This window comes from Rhinichthys klamathensis, unplaced genomic scaffold (assembly GCF_029890125.1).
Source record: "Rhinichthys klamathensis goyatoka isolate OS25496 unplaced genomic scaffold, OSU_Roscu_1.1 h1tg000571l_1, whole genome shotgun sequence".
NCBI classification, from domain to species: Eukaryota; Metazoa; Chordata; class Actinopteri; order Cypriniformes; family Leuciscidae; genus Rhinichthys; species Rhinichthys klamathensis.
In genome coordinates this window covers 1,883,422-1,902,433 of record NW_026607037.1, presented here as the reverse complement: position 1 = coordinate 1,902,433, position 19,012 = coordinate 1,883,422, and the positions used below count along the sequence as shown (strand labels likewise).

Sequence of the window (19,012 nt, the reverse complement as noted above, 5' to 3'; positions counted from 1 at the left end):
TCTTAGTTTATATATGTGAAATTTAGCTAGAAGAAAACATAAATTTTGTAATATTTTCCTATTTTCTTTTGAATATTCAAACAACCCAAATAAATCATCTTTAAAACTTAACGAATCACTTACAAATAAGTAAAACATCTGTGTGTATGTACATTTCCATAACATTTTCCTCAGATGAGTGACAAAAAGAGCTATTTATTGCAATATCTGACTTAATTATCCTAAGAAAGGCTTAAGTTAACCTTATGAATCAATTGAAATGGTATTTATTTTACTTTATTGGTAAACATATACTTTTGAGACAAGGATTATGGAGATATAGACCTTATTCAGAGCAGTGGTATGACGGGTATGAAGGTCTATAGGACGCAGATGTCTTATATCAAAAATTTTGCAAAAATTCCACTTGCAAAACTGCAACAATTAGTATCCCCAATTCCCAAACGATTACAAAGTGCAATTAAAAGGAAAGGTGATGTGACACAGTGGTAAACCACTGTCCCAACTTTTTTGGTGTGTGTTGCAGCCATCAAAATAAAAAATTGCTTATTTCTGTCAGGACCACTATCGTCAAGTACGATTGACAATTAGCATACAGTTAGGATTGGTGGTATGGTTCTGTTTTGGGCGAGAACTCCCTGTGTATTCATGCAGCCTGGATAAGAGCAGGGTGAGCAGCAATAACCCCCCTTAAACAGAACAAAACCAACATGAATGTATTGCAGATATCATTAATTAATTTTAATGTACAACATAATTAGAGAATTTTATTCTGATTCAGGGGAATCAGAATGCCAAATCCTGACTGATGAGAGGAGGAGCTGTGGATGGAGGAGGGTAATAATGAGCTCCTCAGAACCACCTCAGCTGCTGATAATACTGAAGGAGCATATATATGTAACAGTGATAGGTGTCGAATTCCTATAGACGTGGATCAGCTGAGAGTCAGACACATAGCCCATAACAAAAGTTACTAATATTTCAACTAATATCCACAATTTTGAATTTTTGTCAAATTCTAAGACGACAAAGGCGACAACAATTGAGACTTATATACGAAATGGCCAAATTCCTGTTTTCAAATGAAATATGGGGATTGTGAGATATTTTATTTCTGCTTTATCACGATTTATCACAGAATTCAGACAATTAATACCCATTTCTCTCTCTCATAACGTAGCCTATATCTACCACAAACACTGTTTTTGAACCTTATTGTTATGCTTATTGTTACTTTAAAAAATACATCTGAATGATTTTTTTCTGCATGGTCCATGTGATTTAAAAAGAAAGGCGTTTTTAAATATTTGGTCCGCACAATTTTCATTATTTATTGAATATTTGTGATGGTGGAAGAAACATTAAGATAGCCTATATAAAAGCACAGCCACGTGATAAACCGTGTCAGTGAGACTGTTGTTGTCTCGAAAAGTCCTCGGGCACGCTCATTCCGTGGGTGAATCGTTCAGAACGGATTTGTGAACCGGTTCATTAAAACGAACCGACTCCCAAACATAATTCGGACTTCGCTAATTGACAGTCAACGCGCCAACCAGACGGGTAGGAACTGCTGCCATCTATGTTCGTTCCACTCACCTGCTATCCTGCTATAGGCCTAAACGGACAAAAATAAACGACTGAAAAAATACAATCAAGAACGTAGGCAAACAATTTTTTTTCCTAGGGTCGAAATCGTTACTGTCTTCTCCCAGGGTTCGAATGGAACACCCGTGTTTGACAGCGTTCGGGAGCGTTCTAATGATTCTTTAAAATCCGTTTGACGCGCAGCGCCAGTTGTGGTATTCTGGAGGGGTGGAGGAGCGAGAGACGGAGGATCACGCTGAAAACGCAGCAGCGAGAGCGGTGCTGGGGGGAAAAAAACACACGAAACATTCAAAGAATCACCAGGACAAGAGAAGAAACCTAGTGGATTCATTCTGACGAATAAAAAAAAGCGAAACTGCGTATTGCGGGTGCGTATGTTCTGTTTCCCTCTGGTGTTTTCGCGAGCTTGTTATGTCGCGCGACCGTCAGCTGCATAAAGATGCAATGGATGTGTTCATGAAATGATTGTAAACCATTTATATTGAACCAGCATTGCTTTTCGTTAGAATTTGCTTTCGGTTTTTTTTGTCTAGACGGCTTGCTAATGCTTTATTTGGGGGGGAATGGGCGTCTTGCGTCATAGGAAAGGATAAAAGGAAATGTTTTTGAATAGCGTCTGAATAAATTATCTGAACGCTTCTGCCCGCAGTGTCAGCAATATCATCTGCCAGCATATTTGATCGTGGGCATCATTTCTGTTAGTGTGGGTATTATAAACTAATGACGAGCCTTAAAATGTTTTCATCTGAATCTGTATTATGAACCCTATATAATATAATATAATATATATATATATATATATATATATATATATATATATATATATATCAGCGTCGGTGTGTGCGGTAAATACTAAATAAGGCTCGTGATGGTGACTGGGCCACTAGAAGCCCAGACCTGATCTCTGCTACCTGCCTTAGCGGTGACATCATTGATCACTGAACGTGGGCACGTCAGGGGCCATATGTCTCGTGCACTGTCAAGCCTCGAGGGCCACGGCGGGGCCATAATAAGATCTGATTTATGGCAAAAGCAGTAGCAGCACCAATGACTTTTAGGGAATATTTTACGAGATGACGCATTTTCTGCAGTTTGTTTATTTTAAACCTCTGATTTTTAGCGACATGTCATCATTTATTTTACATTTCAGACATAAAAATCCTATTTTGACAGGCAGTTAATGTGACAGTTATGAACCAGGATTTAAATAGTGGGTTTCAGGTATGGGGAGGGACATTTTCATTCTCAACACTGAGCATACGATTGGAAAGAAATCGTTAGTATGGGATGAATGTTCTTTAAATCCTCTAATGCTCACCAAAGATGCATTTTTTGGATTAAAATGTAGTAAAACGGTAATATTGTGAAATATTATTACAATTTAAAATAACTTTTCTATTTTAATAGCCTATATGTTAAAATGTAATTTATTCCTGTGATGTCAACATGATCCTTCAGAAATAATTCTAAAATGCCGATTTGCTGCTCAAGAAACATTTCTTATTATCAATGTTGAAAACAGTTTTGTCGTGATTACATTTTTCAGAATACTTTGATGAATAGAAAGTTCAAAAGAACAGCATTTATTTGTAATATTGTAAATCATCATCATTGTTTTTGGTGAGTCAGGAGAGTCAAATTTTTATGTATTTCCACTTTTAGGAGTACACTAGCATATAGATGACTTCAAATCTAACAGACTCTCTTTGATTTAATGTGTCCTTTAAGATCACAACCTAAGTCTTCCTTAACTTTGATATTTTTTTCTTCTATACCTCTTTCTTACTACTTCTTTTTTTCTCTCGTTTGCTTGCACCCAGGCTGTCCTCTCGTATTAAATAATGGTGTCCACAGTTTTTGCTGTGACACTGTCTGTCACACTGCTGCATCTGACTTCAGGTAATGTGTACATACTCGTGTGAGTGCTTTTGTATGTTTAACTATTCATGCAAGGTGAATGTACATAGTACATGACGATCACTTTAGCTTAAAGAAACTAAGTCTGATAGTTCCGTGGTCTTTTCAGGTGCTTCATTAGGGACATCAGACACTGAGGCTCCTCCCACCATGACCTCTAGTCCCCGCCCCTTGGGAGAACTCCTCCATGCTGCACTACTGAGTAAGGAGTACCTGGGCCACACCCCTAATAGCAGAGGTCAGTCTTTCCTAAAAAGAACACAGCAAACTGCATCATTCCAATAACAAACCAGTTCATCTAAATCTGTGATTTAACTCACAGGTACAACTACTAACCCGACCCAGGCCATCCCGTCCATCAGAGAATCAGAACCCGCCTCCACAGTGATGTCACCAGGAATCCTCACTACTGCAGTGACCTCATCGGCTTCACCTCATGCAGGCCAATCAGGTTTTGGGAGTGCTGTGACATCACCACCAGCTGAAGAAGAGACCACAACTACTCTAATTACTACAACAACAATAACAACAGTGCACACCCCAGGTATCATAACCAACAATACCGCATATAGTTGAAGACATCAAATAATTTTCAATATGAAAACTTCACAGATTATGTCCCTCAATGGGACCATTCAAATGATTTCTAAATGAATTTATGTTGACTTTAAAACTTTGAAACTGTCTCTCTCAAGTTCAATGCAATGCCAGCCTGTCAGGAACGGAGGGAATAGTCGAGTCCCCTGATCCGCTCTCCTCCTCATCTCCCTTTTCCCCACTGGAGTGCACCTACAGCATCACTGTGTTTCCTGGATATGGGGTTGAGATACAGGTGTGATAGCCTCACCGTTTGCAAGGTTTCCATTGTCCCCTTATTTAGCCTCTCTGTGGGTCACTATGGTTACTGCCTGTTAACATAGCTGATGCATCTTGTTCGCATTTGCATGGGGGATGTCATTTTAATGAGTTCTGGAATCTTTGCCCTTGATACAATCTTGGGGAATGACAACATTAGATGTTTTAATGGTAACACCATCTGTCTGTCTTGAAGGTAAAGAAAGTCAACTTGTCCAAGGAGGAGTCACTTACCATTCTGGAGCTGGGTGGGACAGCTCCACAGCTTTTGGCCAATGAGACGCTAATGAGCGAAGGTCAGGTGATTCGTAGCTCAACCAATCAAGTGCAGATCCACTATAAGAGCCTGAAGCAAGCCAATCATGGTGTTTTCAGCTTTCATTATCAAGGTATTCATTTTTCTTTTAACTACTGTTCAAAAGTTTGGGGTATATACATTTTTTTTTATGTTTTGGAAAGAAGTCTCCATTTATGTTGAATACACACCATGTCGTAATTACCGTAATTTCGACGTCCTACTCTAACCTGTTCACGTCCTCGGATTGGAAATTATGCATTTCTATGGCAACACTATCAATGCCTAAATGAATCTGCAGCGATCAGTTGGTACACATGGTGCAAGTCGGAGCTTTCAGAAAATTCCCAGTGCACAAGTTGTAATTATGAGTTCTACGAGGATGTGGATTACAAGTTGGAATGCCGTGAACGCAGTTTATTTGATTATAAATACAATAAAAAAAAATGATATTGTGAAATATCATTACAACTGTCTTAAAATAACTGTTTTCTATTTTAATATATTTTAACATGTAATTTATTCCTGTGATGTCAAATCCGAATTTTCAGCATCATTACTCACGTGATCCTTCAGAAATCATTCTTTATAATAAGGAATGGAATGATGGAACCTTATTATAAAGTGTTTCAGAGATCTTTAGTAACATTACACATTATAATCTTTACTGTCACTTTTGATCAATTTAATGCATCCTTGCTGATGCTGAAAAAAAGTTTTAATTTCTTAAAATATATATATATATTTCTCACCCTAAAACTTTTAAACTGTACAGTAATTGACCGTTCGCAAAGACCCGCCCCCCTTAGTTACTGTCGCTATGTCCGACAAGCTACGCTGCTCTCACACACACACACCATGTTCTCACGCAGTGAAAAATACATCGCGGACTGACAACACGCTGACAGACAGGACAGACCAGGTTACTTTTCGGTTACTTTTGATATTAAACATATTAAACAAAGTCTCACCTTTCAAATTTGGTCATTTTTTTAAAAGAAATTTGAACAATAAATACCGTTTTGTGGCTCTTGTTGGAATGTTGTTTTAACCGCAGAAAGGCATCAGTACCTTCCGTTTTTCAAGTTCAAATCCTCCCATTTTAATCTACTAACTCTCCTGACTGCTTTGTCCGACAAAATGGCGGATGGCAAAGTATGATTGGTCAGATCACCTGTCAATCAAGCTCCCTGCGAAGGGTCAATTGAATTGTAATTTGTCTGTTTTGACATGACAGGAATGACAGAATTGTTTTATTCTTTTAAACATCCATTCCAGCGTTCCTCCTGTCCTGCTCGTTCCCCCTCTCCCCTGAGGCCGGTGGAGTGACTGTAACTGACATCCATCCTGGTGGTCAGGCTCACTTCCATTGTGATCCAGGATTTGAGGTCAGAGGTCACGAGGTTGCAACCTGTTTGAACTCCACCCGACCCAGATGGAGCACCTCAGAACCCCAGTGTGTGGGTGGGTTGCATTTGTTCCCCATTCAGTTATTTACTTATTTATTTTGTTTCATTATCTACAGTGGCTTCAAGACACCTCCATTTATTGCCTTGTGTATAAGCATTCACATGTGTTTTTGTATATTAAAGCTGTATCTTGTGGAGGATGGATTAGAAATGCTACTGTTGGCCGCATCCTCTCTCCAACCCTCCCCTCTGCAAGTAACCATAGCAGCGGTAGCAACCTGAGCTGTCATTGGCTGCTGGAAGCCAAGGAAGGCCACAGGCTCCACCTTCATTTTGAGAGGGTGGCTCTTGATGAAGACAATGACAAGTAAGAGTTCATGTCTTGCTCACTCATGTATTAAGTTACCTATCTTATATCTCTATTAGTGTTGGAGAAGCCACTTTAAAACTACTTATGATTCAAAGTAGTCTTCTTTCAAAAACATGAAAAAAATCTTTACAAATTCCAAATTCCCTTTTGAATGGTAGTGTATATTACTGAATTGAAAACATAATGGTAAATGGCAGTATTATTGTCTAAATTTTTATATCCTTACAAAAAAGTTGACTGGAATGCTGTGGAGGGAGTTTATTCAAAAGAATCAGTGAATCATTGAATCTTGTTTGAACCAGTTCATTTAAATGAGCACACTATTTTAAACCTGTTTTTACATTCTAGACTATTTTTAACATTCTAGTTTGCTGCTGATAAACGAACATCCGAGATCTACCTCTTCTTCCTGCACAACCTGCCATGATCTTGATTCTTCCAGAATCATTTCATTCTCTTAATGTCACACCTGTAAGACTGTAAAACTGGTTGGAGAAACTGTCCTGACCACATGGTCTATTGAAACAAAGGAACTTGCTGAAAATTAGCATTCGACCTCCCCCTCACGCAGTCTCACCTGATTTACATTTCATTCTCTCACCCAGTAACAGCTAAAACTCACATAAGAATATATATATGGTTTAATGTGAATGATTATTGTGTTTAGTATCATTTTAAATGTCCCAGAGTAAGTGGTTCAGATGTCTCATTCCAAAAGAGTAAAACAAAAGGTAATAAGGTTTTTTAGAAGTTTAGAGATCCTGGCACAAAGGAAGATAGGCAATGTCTTCCTCCTCTTCCCAAGAGGTGTAACCTCTGAATGCAAATTACGATTGAAAAGAAGTTCTGGCTATTTAATGGAATGCAGCAAGGAATCGTGGCTCTTTCTGTATCTCAGATCAGCCCGTGAGGTTAGCTCATGTAGTTCTTAAATGTTGGGTTTGCATCTATTTCTCTTATCCTAAAGCATTTGATGTTTTTTATTGATGATCTTTGAACTGATTATGAAATTGGCATAATACTTTTACCTGACATAATAAATTGTTATATTTGATTATCCTAACAGACTTTGACTTCATTTCCATTGGAGTTAAAAGGAATAGTCAAACATTAACGTATATTTAATGATGCACAGATATCATTGAAAAACTTTTTCATTTTATGGAGTCAGATGAAACGAGTTAATACATAAGATAAAATGTATTGCATTTAATTGAAAATCCCTTTGCCATGATGGGACGAGACGGAACACGCGTGAGACCTTCACCGCTAATTTGAATGCCGCCATTGGATCAAATTAGACGGCCTTACACACCTTTCCTAATGTAGTTTTCGTTCCTTTTCCACGCCCCTCCTCCCTTTCCTAGGCTGATTGTGCGCAGTGGGAATAGCTCTACAGCTCCGCTCCTCTTCGACTCGGATCTGGATGACGTTCCAGAACGAGGCTTCGTGAGCGAGGGAATGTGTCTCTATGTGGAGCTCACAGCAGATTCCTCCTCCATCCCACTGCTGCTGGCACTCCGCTATGAGGGTAAGACAACCTGTTTAACATTCAACAAAATAGCTTTGTTCACTGTTAAAAAAAGAGTCTAAGGCTGCAAGTCTTAATGCACAGATCCGATCTTTTGACCGTATCCGAATTTTTGGCTCGCCTGTTTACATTCACTATAGACAGGACTGGTATCCAATGTCTGTGTTTACATTAATTCCCGCCCAAATTGATTTTCAGTGATCATTTTACTATGCACATGGTAGACCCTGGTTTTGTATGGCTGTGCTATTAAAATTATTTATATAATTCATGTCGAGTGGTCATGATTATTTGCCAGCATGGACAATATAACAGCTGTCATGACTCAGGAATGTTTTGCAGTGCAAAATCTGACGGAACAGATATAGTCCAGAAATCATTTTCGTTTATATACAGCTCAAATCTAGAATTCTGAAGTGAAATAAAGTAGCCCTGTAATATTTTTTTATGAATTTGAGTGAATTAACCAGAGAGAGTGCCCGCGCGAGTGAGTAACCTAATAGTGAAGCTTGTTGGTTTAATAACAGCGAGCGAAGTTATCACCTCCTTGCTGAGAAATATAATTTAGCTTTCAGTAGTGAAGCTGTTTTATTGATAAAAGTCACGGGCAGAGGTTGAAAACCAGCTCCTGAATGTTTCTGTGTTTGCGCAATGCCTTTTCTTTCCAAAAATAACGTTCCCACCTCAATAAAAAGCTGTGAGCGAGCGCATAACAGCACGTCTGCCTCATTAATTATTCTACATTAAAAAGCTATCTTTGTGAATAAATGTGTCGTCCTCGCCTTGTTGTGGGTTGTAGTTCAAAGGGGAGTCGGATATGCGTGTTTAGACGTAAGTTGGATGCCTAGATATCGGATATGTATCTGATTTAAAACCACATTTGGAAGTGGTTCAGATCGGATGCGGAAAAATCGGATCTCGTGCGGATTTTTTCGGTTACACGTGTGCAACAAATTCCGATCTGTGTCAGATGTGAGTAAAAAATCAGATTTTTTGTGCCAGTGTAAACGCAGCCTAAGTATATTTCATCACTATAAGCCATATAAACCCGTATTAACTTGATCATTTTCATTAACACAAAAACCTTTTTACATTTATATAATTCTTAATATAGAATTATATAAATATATAACTGCATTCGGCATTTATATAATGCCGAATGCAGTTGCTTATTGTGATGTCACACTAATTTCAGGAAAAAGAAGAAACTCAAAATTACAATTTTGTACCTTCAAGTCTGGGTTCTACAAATACTTTCACTCTCACTTAACTTCCCATCCTTCCTCTTCTTCCTATCTCTTTCAGCCTTTGATGGGGAACACTGTTATGAACCTTACCTGCCTCATGGGAATTTCAGCAGCAGCGACATCACCTTCCCTCTGGGTACTATAGTAACCTTCTCGTGCTCTCCTGGTTTCGTCATGGAGCAGGGATCAGGAGTTATGGAGTGTGTTGACCCCAATGACCCTCACTGGAACGAGAGTGAACCTGTCTGCAGAGGTATGACATCACATATAACCTAATATTTGACACATATACCTGTACAGCAACTGTACACTACCATTCAAAAGTTTGGGGTAAGTAAGATTACATGTTTTAGTTAAAAAAAAAATGAAATGAATACTTTTATTCAACAAGGAAGCATTAAATTTATCAAAAGTGACAGTAAAGACTTTTACGTTGTCATCAAATAATTCTCATTCAAATAATAGCTGTTCTTTTTAACTTTTTATTCATCAAAGAATCCTGAAAAATGCATTATGATTTCCACCATAGTATTAAGTAGCACAACTGTTTTCAGCATTGATGATGTTAATAAGAAATGTTTCTTGTGCACCAAGCATATTAGACTGATTTCTGAAGGATCATGTGACACTGAAGACTGTAATGATGCTGAAAATTCAGCTTTGTCATCACAGGAAATTACATTTCAAAAATATAAATTGTAATAATATTTCACAATATTACTTTTACTGTATTTCTGATCAAGTAAATGTAACCTTGGTGACAAAATAACCTTCTTTCAAAAACAAATTGCACAATGATCTGTTGATCATCATTAGAACTGTCAACTTAACTCACTGATTAATACAATTACGAAGAAAATAATCCTTGTAACATTAAAGTGATTCTAACTCAAAGATCATTCTAAGTACATTTAGAAAATTTCAAAACAGTCTCAGATTTTACCTAATGGGGCTTCAAGGGGGCTTCATCTCATCTAATCCCTCTGGCCCAATAATATGAAAGCTATTCTAATAAGATTGCTCCTCTTTCTCCTCTTCTCAGCTCTGTGTGGCGGGGAGCTCACGGACACAGTGGGAACAGTGTTGTCTCCTGACTGGCCACAGAGCTACTCTAAAGGGCAGGACTGTGTGTGGCAAATACATGTCAGCGAGGACAAACGCATCGAATTGGATGTACAAATGTAAGTATATCTATTTGATTGTGCCAGTTTGTGTTTAAATCTATTTATGGTTTAATTCTATTTCCCTCTCTTTTGCTTGCAGTTTAAACATCCGCCATAATGACATTCTCACTCTATTTGATGGTCATGATCTGATGTCACATGTGATTGGACAGTACTTGGGCTCAAGAGAGAGGTTCAGGGTTGTATCAGGAGGTTCAGAGGTCACCATTCAGTTTCAGAGCGATCCCGATGACTCTACGTTTATACTGAGCCAAGGCTTCCTCATTCACTACAGAGGTAAATACATCAAAAGGGTTGTGCCTTTTTCATTTGTTTTGTGTTACTGCTTGCTGTGATGTCACTTCCTTTCATTTCTTGCAGAGGTGGAACCAAATGACACATGTCCTGCCCTTCCGCAAATTGAGTTTGGCTGGAGCAGCTCCTCCCACCCATCTCTGGTGAGAGGCAGTGTGTTAACCTATCAGTGTCAGCCTGGTTATGACATCGTTGGCTCTGACATCATCACCTGCCAATGGGATCTCTCCTGGAGCAACAACCCGCCCACCTGTGTGAAAAGTGAGCCGAGTTATATATATATATATTTTATGACTAGAAAACACTTTGAAATACTTAATAGTAAGGATAATTAATTAATTGATTAATATTGTACACACGCTCTTTTTCTCCTGGCTTTGATGTGCCTCCAGTCCAGCAGTGTCCTGACCCAGGAGAAGTGGTCAATGGAGCACGCTCAGTACATCCAGAATCTGGTTTTGCTGTGGGAACTGTGGTACGCTTCACATGTAACCAAGGTTATCAGCTGGAAGGCCCGAGCCAGATCTCCTGCCATGGCAGAGACACCGGCATGCCCAAATGGAGTGACCGCAGCCCAAAGTGTGTCTGTGAGTACATGTTAGTAAGTAAGGTGTGTGAGGGATCTGGTCATGGAAAAATTGATTTTCAAACAATTATTTAAAAAATCTATTGTGATCCCCCCCATTGATTCTATATGGATTTGATTCTGTAGAATTTGAAATGGATTATTATTAATAATTAAGGCTGTCAAAATGAATGCATACATGCATATGGTTAAATACATTGAATGAAATTAAAATAAAACAAAAAACAATAAGTAAAAAAAAAATCCTGATTAAAGATTGTAATCGATTTAAAGTCTTATTAATAATGGTAAATTATTAAATCATATAGTACTGTTCAAAGGTTTGGGGTCAGTAAGATTTTTTTTAATAAATACCTTTATTCAGCAAGGATGCATCAAGTTGATCAAAAGTGACAGTAAAGATATTTACAATGTAAATAAACAATTGTTATTTCAAATAAATGCTGTTTGAACTTTCTGTTCATCAAAGAATAAATCATGGTTTCCACAAAAATACTCTATTAAGCAGGACAACTGTTTTCAACATTGGTAATGATGATAAATGTTTTTTGAGCAGCAAATCATCATATTAGAATGATTTCTGAAGGATCATGTGACACTGAAGACTGGAGTAATGATGATTAAAATTCAGCTTTGACATCAAAGGAATAAATTACATTTTAAATATATTTAAAGAGAAATCAGTTTTTTTAAATGCTAACAATATTTCCCAATATTATAGTTTTTATTTGTTATCAAATAAATGCAGCCTAGGTGAGAATAAGAGACTTTCAAAGGTGTCATGACATGGAATTTTTGTTCCTTAAGGTTCACTTAAAATGTTAATTAAGTTTTTTTCACAAAAGAAAATCTATTTTTGAGGGGCGGCTCCTTTAAGGCTGGTCAGTAAACGGTCACTGTTATAAATTGGCTAACGTCACTGCATAGGAAACACTATCAACGCCCCCTCGCTGCTGCACGTAAGTGTTTTGAAAACATTAACCATAAAGCCTTAAAGGGATAGTTCACCCAAAAATGAAAATTCTGTCAGTAATGACTCACCCTCATGTTGTTCCATCCCCGTAAGACTTTCGTTCATCTTCGGAACACAAATTAAGATATTTTTTATTAAATCTGAGAGCTGGCTCACTCCTCCATAGGCTTCTTTAGGGATCGAAACTGGCTGGCCCAAAAGTTATGAAAGACATCGTTAAAATAGTCCGAGTAACTACAGTGGCTCAATCTTAAGTTTATCAAGCGACGAGAATACTTTTTGTGTGCAAAAAACAAACAAAAATAACGACTTTATTCAACTATTCATTTCCTTCTCTGTGGGCCTCGAGATTTCACATAGTGAAACTACGCAAAGCTTCTAGGTTGTACGTCACGCATCACACACATGACCAGCGTCGGCCAATAGTGAGCCTACGTGTGACGTACAACACAGAAGCTTTGCGCAGTTTCACTACGTGAAATCTCGAGGCCAACAGAGAAGGAAATGAATAGTTGAATAAAGTCGTTATTTTTGTTTGTTTTTTGCACACAAAAAGTATTCTCGTCGCTTGATAAATTTAAGATTGAGCCACTGTAGTCACTCGGACTATTTTAACGATGTTTTTTATAACTTTTGGGCCGGCCAGTTTCGATCCCTTAAGAAGCCTATGGAGGAGTGATCCAGCTCTCAGATTTAATCAAAAATATCTTAATTTGTGTTCCGAAGATGAACGAAAGTCTTACGGGGTTGGAACAACATGAGGGTGAGTAATTACTGACAGAATTTTCATTTTTGGTTGAACTAACCCTTTAATTTACAGTCAAAGCATCATGAAATCGTTTACTTAAGGTTTGTAGTGCAGCTGCTGTCAGATCCAATACAGTTGGCTGCTTCATCTGTCAACAAAAGTTACTTTAAGAACTCTCCATTACACTGTAACTAAATTAAAAATTGATTTAAAAAACCTGCAAATCTGCAGTTAAAGTCTTTGAACAAACATATAATCCTCCAACACGATCCAGGGCGCCATTAAAAATAAACCATCCACTTTTCTCTGACGTATCCTTCTGAAGTCTGTACAGAGACACAAACAAGCTGTTTAAACAGGACGCATCAAAGCCAACATTCCTTTACACTTCTATTTATCCTCTTGTCAACAGACTCGAGCTCGTGGAGTAGAGGGAACAGGCATCTGTATACTGTATCCAGCGTAGACAGCGTCAGTGATTATAATGGGTTTTGACGTGATGTTTGCTTTTGACCTTTGGTGCAATCAATGATGTAAAACTGTTTGTTGACGTCTTGCTATAAAGGCAGGCATATGGCAAATTTAATTTCTGATGGCATATGACACCTTTAACAAAAACTTACGGACCCCAAACTATTGAACTCAACTGTATGCAGGATAAAACTTTACAGATACAGCTAAATATCTCAGCCCAAGTACAATGAAGATTGTACTAGCCGATAAACCATCAATCAAAAACACTGCCTGCTATTTTTCTGCTAATCAGTAAAATATGACCCATGCCCAAACCCGGGTGTGCCGGACAACGGCTACCAGACTCTGTACAAGCACAGTTACCAGGCAGGTGAGACGCTACGTTTCTTCTGCTATGAGGGCTATGAGCTCATTGGGGAAGTCATCATCAACTGTGTCCCAGGACACCCCTCACAGTGGAATAGCCCACCACCCTTCTGTAAAGGTATGTGAATGTGAACTAGTCCAATACATTGAGTCGCCATTTTTATCTGAAGAAATTAAAGTCACGTTTTGTTTGTTTTTAGTGGCCTATGAAGGGCTACTGGACGATCATAAATTAGAGGGTAACTTTGATTATCATTGTATCAGTGATATTCATATTGCTTTGCTAATCTGGCCCACTGTGTCATGTAATGATGTCCATGCTATTAACTTTCCTCTTTTCAGTTTCTCAGTCTTTAGAGGCGTCTCATCAAATGCTGAGTGAGAACATTGCATTGGCTATCATCCTGCCAATCATTTTGGTCATCCTTCTGATTGGTGGAATATACATGTACTACACCAAGTAAGTTTAGGAGGCTTGAGTTTTTGAATGCTTTTGCTTTGAACGTTCATTTGAACATGTTTTGATTCATACAATTATTATTTATTATTGAGCATTATCTCAGTGAAAAGATTCCTCTGGAATCTTTCATGATGTCACCAAGGCTGCTTAAGTGTTGCCTGGAAATTGCTAAATGAATAAGTAAATAAAAGAAAGGTGTGGATTTTTTTCTGGCATAAAACGGCCACTTTCCATGATTTCCTAATCCAATTCAAACCTCATCTAAAATAACTCACATTACCCAAGAAAAATGGCTTGTAAGTGCTATTCCATGTTGGCTTTAAAATTCAGTTATTTTCACTGATTATTGTCAAAACCTTCACAGCTGCTCCTTATTTATCTCTTCTGTGCTAACACCTCTCGCCGTCTCAGTGTGTGTAGGTGGCAGTGGAAACCGATGTTCTGGAAGTCTCTATCTCACACCCACTCCTACAGCCCCATTACAGTGGAGTCTGACTTTAACAACCCTCTCTATGAGGCAGGGGTAAGATGCTCACAACCAAGTGGAATTTGTACTTGTTAACTGTTAGGATGTACAATTGAATACCAAATCAAATGCATGTTCATGCATATTCCCTTTAAGGAATCGCAGTCTGTTTGTTATGTTTGATCTCATGTATCTAATCTTGGGAAGCCTAAAGTTCATTATAGACAATCGGTTTGGACGGTGTAATTTAAATGACTCACTGATTCATTTGAGTCTCTGAGCAGAAGTCACAGCACAGCATTCTCTATCATATTTTATGTGTAGAATATGTATTGTAAGTATCTTATTTTGATCAAAAATGCAGTAAAAACTAAAGTTTTGTGAAATATTATTACAATTAAAAAACATTTTATAGATGTTCAAAGTAGTTAACTATTAAACATAAATTCAAACGTAATTTATTGTTGTGATGGCAAACCTGAATTTTCAGATGATTTGGTGCTCAAGAAACATTTCTTTTAATTATTAATGTTGAAAACAGTTGTGCTGGTTAATATTTTTGTGGAAACCATGGTAAACTTTTTTTCTTAGGATTCTTTGATGAAAAAAAAAAAAGAACATTCAAGGACAGTATTTATTGAAATAGAAATCTTTTGTAACATTATGAATGTCTTTACTGTCACTTTTAAACTATTTAATGCATCCTTGTTGGCTAAAAATATTCATTCTTAAAAAAAAAAAAATCTTACTGACCCCCAAATTTTATAAGCTTTTGTAGATGCTGCTGTTTGTCATCATGTTTTAGTTTCAGTTATAGATTAGGACGTTTTATTTTGTTGTTGTTGTATTTAGTGTCAATATATATTGGTTAATGGTCACACTCCTAATGAGTTCTTAATGAGTTCATTCATAAATCCTAATTTGAAAAAATTTGGATAAATACCACCATTAAATATTATTATATTATATTATATTATATTATATTATATTATATTATATTATATTATATTATATTATATTATATTATATTATATTATATTATATTATCCATCCTATATGCTGGTAAGGTGTATATGTTTTTTCCTCTCTCTCACTGTAGGACACGCGAGAGTATGAGGTGTCCATCTGAGACGAGTCTTCAAATGAATCCAAATTGTGGGTAAATGAAAAGGAGAAGAAAAGGAAGGATACTGTTATTTTTCTCTCTCTCTCCGCAAGACATTCATTTGTTTTATTCCATTAATTACAACACATAAATCTCACTTTACACAGTCTCTCTCTCCTCTCTCTTTGCCGTTTCACTGATGTATGTGCTGAACAAGTGTCTGTGCTTGTGAGTTTATGCAGGTGCCTCTGTATGTTAGCGTGTGTTTACATATGTGTGTATGTTATTGGCATCAGAGTAATGAAGTACTGAAAGTAACAACACAATTGTTGTAAGTACATATTGTAAGTATGCTTTCTACAGTCAGGCATGTTTTGTAACAGAAGGTTTGGTGCCTTAAGGACTGTAAAGTGGTGAAGGATTGAAAGAGAAATAGAAAGTGAGATGGGGAGAGAAAGAATGAGAGAGACTTTGACACAAGTGAGACAAAGATAAGTACACATACGTATATAATCCAAAATACAAAAACTATACTCTCATGTTTGTATACAGATACATGGCCACACATTCATATACATGCACATGATGAGAAGAACATATTGAATGTAAATATTTTGATTGAATATTGAGTATACAAAACAGATTCCGTGCCAAAATACATCCCATAATGTGACGTCACTTTACATTTCACTGGTTGCCATAGTATTTCTCACATTATTATGTAAAAATGAGGACAATGCCAGCATTTCATATTGTTCTTTACTGTTTCTTAAAAATCTATTTCTGCTTGATGTTGAATGACCATGTTTCAGAGGAGCGGAATGTCCTCTCGCTTACGGCACGCAACGATTGTATATTTTACCGCTTCAGCTTAGGATTCATGATCAATTATACTTACTGTCATTGTTATCAGAGTTGATGTTGTTGCATATGCACTATGTTGAGGAAAATATATACAGAAAAAAACTGCTTGCTGTGATGCAGTAATCGAATTGAAATGCTTTTTATAAATTGCATTTTTTTATTTATTATTTATCTCATGGTTTCTTGTTAATATGCAGTGAGTTTCGTCTTTTCCACTGTGCCATTACCAGAGCTCATTGTGGAGGGCTTTGTTGCATTATAGTATTACTTGATTGTTATTTATTTATCAACATATTATACTTGTCATGAAGACATTAATTTGCTGAGATTTAAGATTAAATAAAAGTCTCTGTTGGATGGTGAACATGTCTTTTATAAATGAATCTTTATGATTAATAATACTAATAATACATATTTCTTGCTATAAGCAACAGTATTCATTATATATTAAAGTAAGAAATATACATATTATATATAATTTATTTATAATATATTTATAATTTCTTAATATATAATCAATAAATTTGCTAATAGCAAGAAATATGAGTACTTTGTGTCTGTAGATATTCCACGTTCCCCACATATATATATATATATATATATATATATACCGTTTATATATATATATATATATATCGATTAATCGTGATTAATCAAATTTAAGATAAAAGATTATATATATATATATATATATACTACTACTACTACTACTATACTACTATTATATATGTATGTGTGTGTATACACACTTTGAGTTTGAGAATTACTAAAAACACACACAAAAACTGATTTTGCACATGCATACTGTCAAATCGATTAATCGCGATTAAAAAAATATTCAGTACACACACGTATAATATACAGTATATATAAATATAATATATACACAGACACACATACATCTATCTATCTATAAATTAGTGTGTCTATTATTCGCATATCTCGAAGAAAGCAGTAAAAGAAGCAGACATTGAAGATGTTTAGATGATGTTTAGAAGGTTGTGGTTTAAAAAAATAAACATTCTGACATTAGAGGGTTGTGGTTTAAAAATATCTGAATATTATATTTTATTCACGGCCATCATTTGTAGTAGCCTATTCACAAACTGTTTGCTCAAGCGTAGCGTTTTCTCGGAGTGTAGCTGCTCCAGCCAAGGTCGGGACCTCCCCTGAATCGTCGCGCTTATTCATTTGTGGATGTTAACTGAATCTGTAAGTCAGCTACACTGTTTAATTCTGAATTATTATATTTTATTCTGGTGCGCTTAACGTTCCTGTGTAATAGTAGCCTAGGCTATTCAGCAACTCAAACATACCAAACCAACAATTACTAAAAACACACAAAAACAGATTTTGCATGGGCATTGCACTAGTTTTAGTCACCTTTAGCATGGGTGTGTTCACTTATGCTAAGCACTGTATGTATATGTGGGTATATATATATATTTATACACACATGCACACACACACACACACATATATATATATAATTAATATATATATATATATATATATATACGCACATATATTAAATAAATAAAAACTTTTATCTTAGATGCGATTAATCGATTTAAAACCACTAACACACACACACACACACACACACACACATATATATATATATATATATATATAGTATATATATATTATATATATGGATGTTCAACATGGCACCTCATGGCAAAGAACTCTCTAAGGATTTGATAATTAGAATTGTTGGTCGCCACAAAGATGGCCTAGGGCTATAAGAAGATTGGTAACACCCTGAAACTGAGTTACAGTACAGTGGCCAGGGTCTTACAGAGGTTTTCCAAGACGGGTTCCACTCGGAACAGGCCTCGCAAGGGTCAATCAAAGAAGTTAAGTCTTCGTGCTGTGCGTCAGGTGCAGAAGCTGGCTTCAAAAAACAGATGCATGAGTGCTGCCAGCATTGCTTAGAGGTTGCAGAAGCGGAAGGTCAGCTTGTCAGTGCTCAGACCACACGCCGCACACTGCAACAAGTCGGTTTGCATGGCCGTCGTCCCAGAAGGAAGCCTCTTCTGAAGCTGGCTCACAAAAAAGCCTGCAAACAGTTTGCTGAAAGCAACATTTCCAAGAGCATGAATTACTGGAACCATGTCCTGTGGTCTGATGAGACTAAGATAAACTTATTTGGCTCAGATGGTGTCCAGCTTGTGTGGCGACGCCCTGGTGAGGAGTACCAAGAAAATTGTGTCTTGCCTACAGTCAAGCATGGTGGTTGTAGCATCATGGTCTTGGGCTG

General features: G+C 36.9%; 1 protein-coding gene and 1 long non-coding RNA gene across 2 annotated transcripts; one reads left to right on the top strand and one right to left on the bottom strand.

The window, feature by feature from the left end:
- The first annotated feature begins 1,419 nt into the window (after positions 1-1,419).
- sez6l2 (seizure related 6 homolog (mouse)-like 2) lies at positions 1,420-17,113 on the top strand. The gene is made up of 19 exons (XM_056239805.1): positions 1,420-1,973; positions 3,426-3,504; positions 3,632-3,760; positions 3,845-4,066; positions 4,218-4,354; positions 4,574-4,766; positions 5,951-6,136; positions 6,265-6,448; positions 7,819-7,982; positions 9,288-9,482; positions 10,272-10,410; positions 10,493-10,689; positions 10,774-10,968; positions 11,100-11,294; positions 13,781-13,972; positions 14,055-14,093; positions 14,197-14,314; positions 14,726-14,837; positions 15,880-17,113. The coding sequence occupies exons 2-19, from the start codon at positions 3,447-3,449 to the stop codon at positions 15,907-15,909; spliced, it is 2,685 nt and encodes an 894-aa protein (XP_056095780.1). The 5' UTR covers positions 1,420-1,973; positions 3,426-3,446; the 3' UTR covers positions 15,910-17,113.
- LOC130075238 (uncharacterized) lies at positions 6,695-7,899 on the bottom strand. The gene is made up of 2 exons (XR_008805461.1): positions 7,767-7,899; positions 6,695-6,920 (listed from the first exon to the last, which is right to left on the bottom strand). It is a non-coding gene; the product is annotated as an uncharacterized LOC130075238 (long non-coding RNA).
- Positions 17,114-19,012: the final 1,899 nt, after the last annotated feature.

What these genes read in the sequence shown, in the direction of transcription:
- sez6l2 (XM_056239805.1), top strand. Translation starts at nt 3,447, where the DNA reads ATGGTGTCCACAGTTTTTGCTGTGACACTGTCTGTCACACTGCTGCAT. An exon ending in AACAACAGTGCACACCCCAG is followed by an intron (nt 4,067 to 4,217) that starts GTATCATAACCA and finishes GTCTCTCTCAAG; the next exon opens with TTCAATGCAATGCCAGCCTG. An exon ending in CCCACCACCCTTCTGTAAAG is followed by an intron (nt 13,973 to 14,054) that starts GTATGTGAATGT and finishes GTTTGTTTTTAG; the next exon opens with TGGCCTATGAAGGGCTACTG.